Below are 1,667 nucleotides of genomic sequence, written 5' to 3'. Positions count from 1 at the left end.
TGTGTGCTGCGTTCGTAGCTACGCGAGTTCAATAATAGTATTTTTGTAGATTTCATCATAAATCGGACTACGATGGATTGATTCTGTGATAGCCGTGAATACTTTCGCGCGATCTTTTGCAGATCTCTTCAGCCGGGACAGTCATTTCTGTTATAAATGGGTTAGGATGGGTTTCCAGTCTTAGATTATAAGAGTGAGCTTGCTTTTTGTTTTCTTCTGCAACTGTTAGGAGGTTAGGATCACGGTGCAGTTGCCCGTTTGTAACATAATAAGGCGCATTTACAACCAGGTGAATTCCGGCAGCAGAATATTTTTTTGGTCAACGGCAGAGTAAATATTTTCAACAAGCCTGTGGACTTGTTCAATTAAGCGGTGTTTTTTCATGAAGCCAAAATATTTTATTGGGAATAAGTTTTCGCTTTTCTATGATTGGAATCAACATTTTATGAAGAACTTCCATGATTTTGGAAATTATGTGTAGTACGCTACTTTGTCGATAGGATTTTACCTTATCAGCACTTTTTCTGAGTTTGAGAATCATTTTTATATAATTAAAATTAAAAATGGATATTTTCTGGGCCTGCTTATTATACTTATTTCATATTTTACAGTTTTTATCATACAGATTAATATTTATTATCCAACAAAATAATCTTTTCAAAAAGGTTTTTTCTTTATTTCATCCTTTAGTCCTTCTATTTCTTTCTTGATGTTATTTTTAAAAAGAGCCATAAAAGATCTGTAATTAAAGGATTTTTTTAATTTTTTTCCGTACCATTCTTAAAAAAAAAAAACTCACTTAAAGCGCTGGGGCGTCATCTCATGTAAACCACGCTCCTGAGCAATATTCTTTGTACGATACATGATGGATACAACCATTTGAGCAGCGCGCCGCATGGGATAACTTTCAGCCATGCGCTGTATTAGCTGTTCATTGTTAGCCAAATACCGTAGCAAGAATCGAAATACCATTTTGCATTTATATTAGTTCCACCTTATATTTTACTGTTATTTTAAAGCGTGGTATCTTTATATTTACGGATAAGCTGTTGTTTTAATTTAAGCTGGTTCCGTAGCAGTTCCAACCTTTGAAGTTGCTCTTCTTTATTGTAGTCTATTCCTGGCAATTGCTTTACCTCGACTCTAGCAATCTCAAACCGCTTCTGCAATTCCAATATCTATTGTGGACCTGTAGTTATTGCTGTAAATTTTAGTACCAATATATGACTCACTTTTTGACTACACTCTTGTGACTCCCGTTGTTTAGCAGCGTTATCAAGAGGATCTTTTTCCACACTATCGCGATAATAAGAAAAATTACGTTACATAATTAAGGTATTTGTTGTCATGTACAGACACAATCATACAACAAATACTGATCAAAATAAAACAAAAAATGCCATTTAATCAATCAGGTCTTAACGATGTTAATGGACCCACCAGCGAATAATTTCGTATACGACAGGTAAAATCGCTGTCAAATTTGTGTTTGCGCCTGATGACGGCGATGGTGTATTAGAAACTGTTTCTGGAGCCGCACTATTGGTGGTATTCGTTTGCACAAGTCCGTCAGGTGTTAAAATCGGCTTTTTATCCACAGGCTGTCCTCCAGGAGACAATTCCATCATTTCAGATCTATTAGTACTTAATTAACTTGCATTTCTAGG

General features: G+C 35.4%; 2 protein-coding genes across 2 annotated transcripts; both read right to left on the bottom strand.

Annotated features, from left to right (window-relative positions):
- Window positions 1–375: 375 nt before the first annotated feature.
- On the bottom strand, window positions 376–1,168 carry LOC108374058 (uncharacterized protein NCBP2-AS2 homolog). The gene is made up of 2 exons (XM_017630017.1): window positions 800–1,168; window positions 376–739 (listed from the first exon to the last, which is right to left on the bottom strand). The coding sequence occupies exons 1-2, from the start codon at window positions 970–972 to the stop codon at window positions 658–660; spliced, it is 255 nt and encodes an 84-aa protein (XP_017485506.1). The 5' UTR covers window positions 973–1,168; the 3' UTR covers window positions 376–657.
- Window positions 576–1,661, bottom strand: LOC108374056 (mediator of RNA polymerase II transcription subunit 9-like). The gene is made up of 4 exons (XM_017630014.1): window positions 1,441–1,661; window positions 1,233–1,296; window positions 800–1,178; window positions 576–739 (listed from the first exon to the last, which is right to left on the bottom strand). Exons 1-3 carry the CDS (start codon window positions 1,626–1,628, stop codon window positions 1,014–1,016), a joined length of 417 nt encoding a protein of 138 aa, XP_017485503.1. The 5' UTR covers window positions 1,629–1,661; the 3' UTR covers window positions 576–739; window positions 800–1,013.
- Between the last annotated feature and the right edge of the window lie 6 nt (window positions 1,662–1,667).

The sequence above is a fragment of the Rhagoletis zephyria genome, unplaced genomic scaffold, assembly GCF_001687245.7.
Source record: "Rhagoletis zephyria isolate East Lansing unplaced genomic scaffold, Rhagoletis_zephyria_1.1 Rzeph_scaffold_07279, whole genome shotgun sequence".
NCBI classification, from domain to species: domain Eukaryota; kingdom Metazoa; phylum Arthropoda; class Insecta; order Diptera; family Tephritidae; genus Rhagoletis; species Rhagoletis zephyria.
This window is presented reverse-complemented; position numbering and strand designations above follow the sequence as displayed.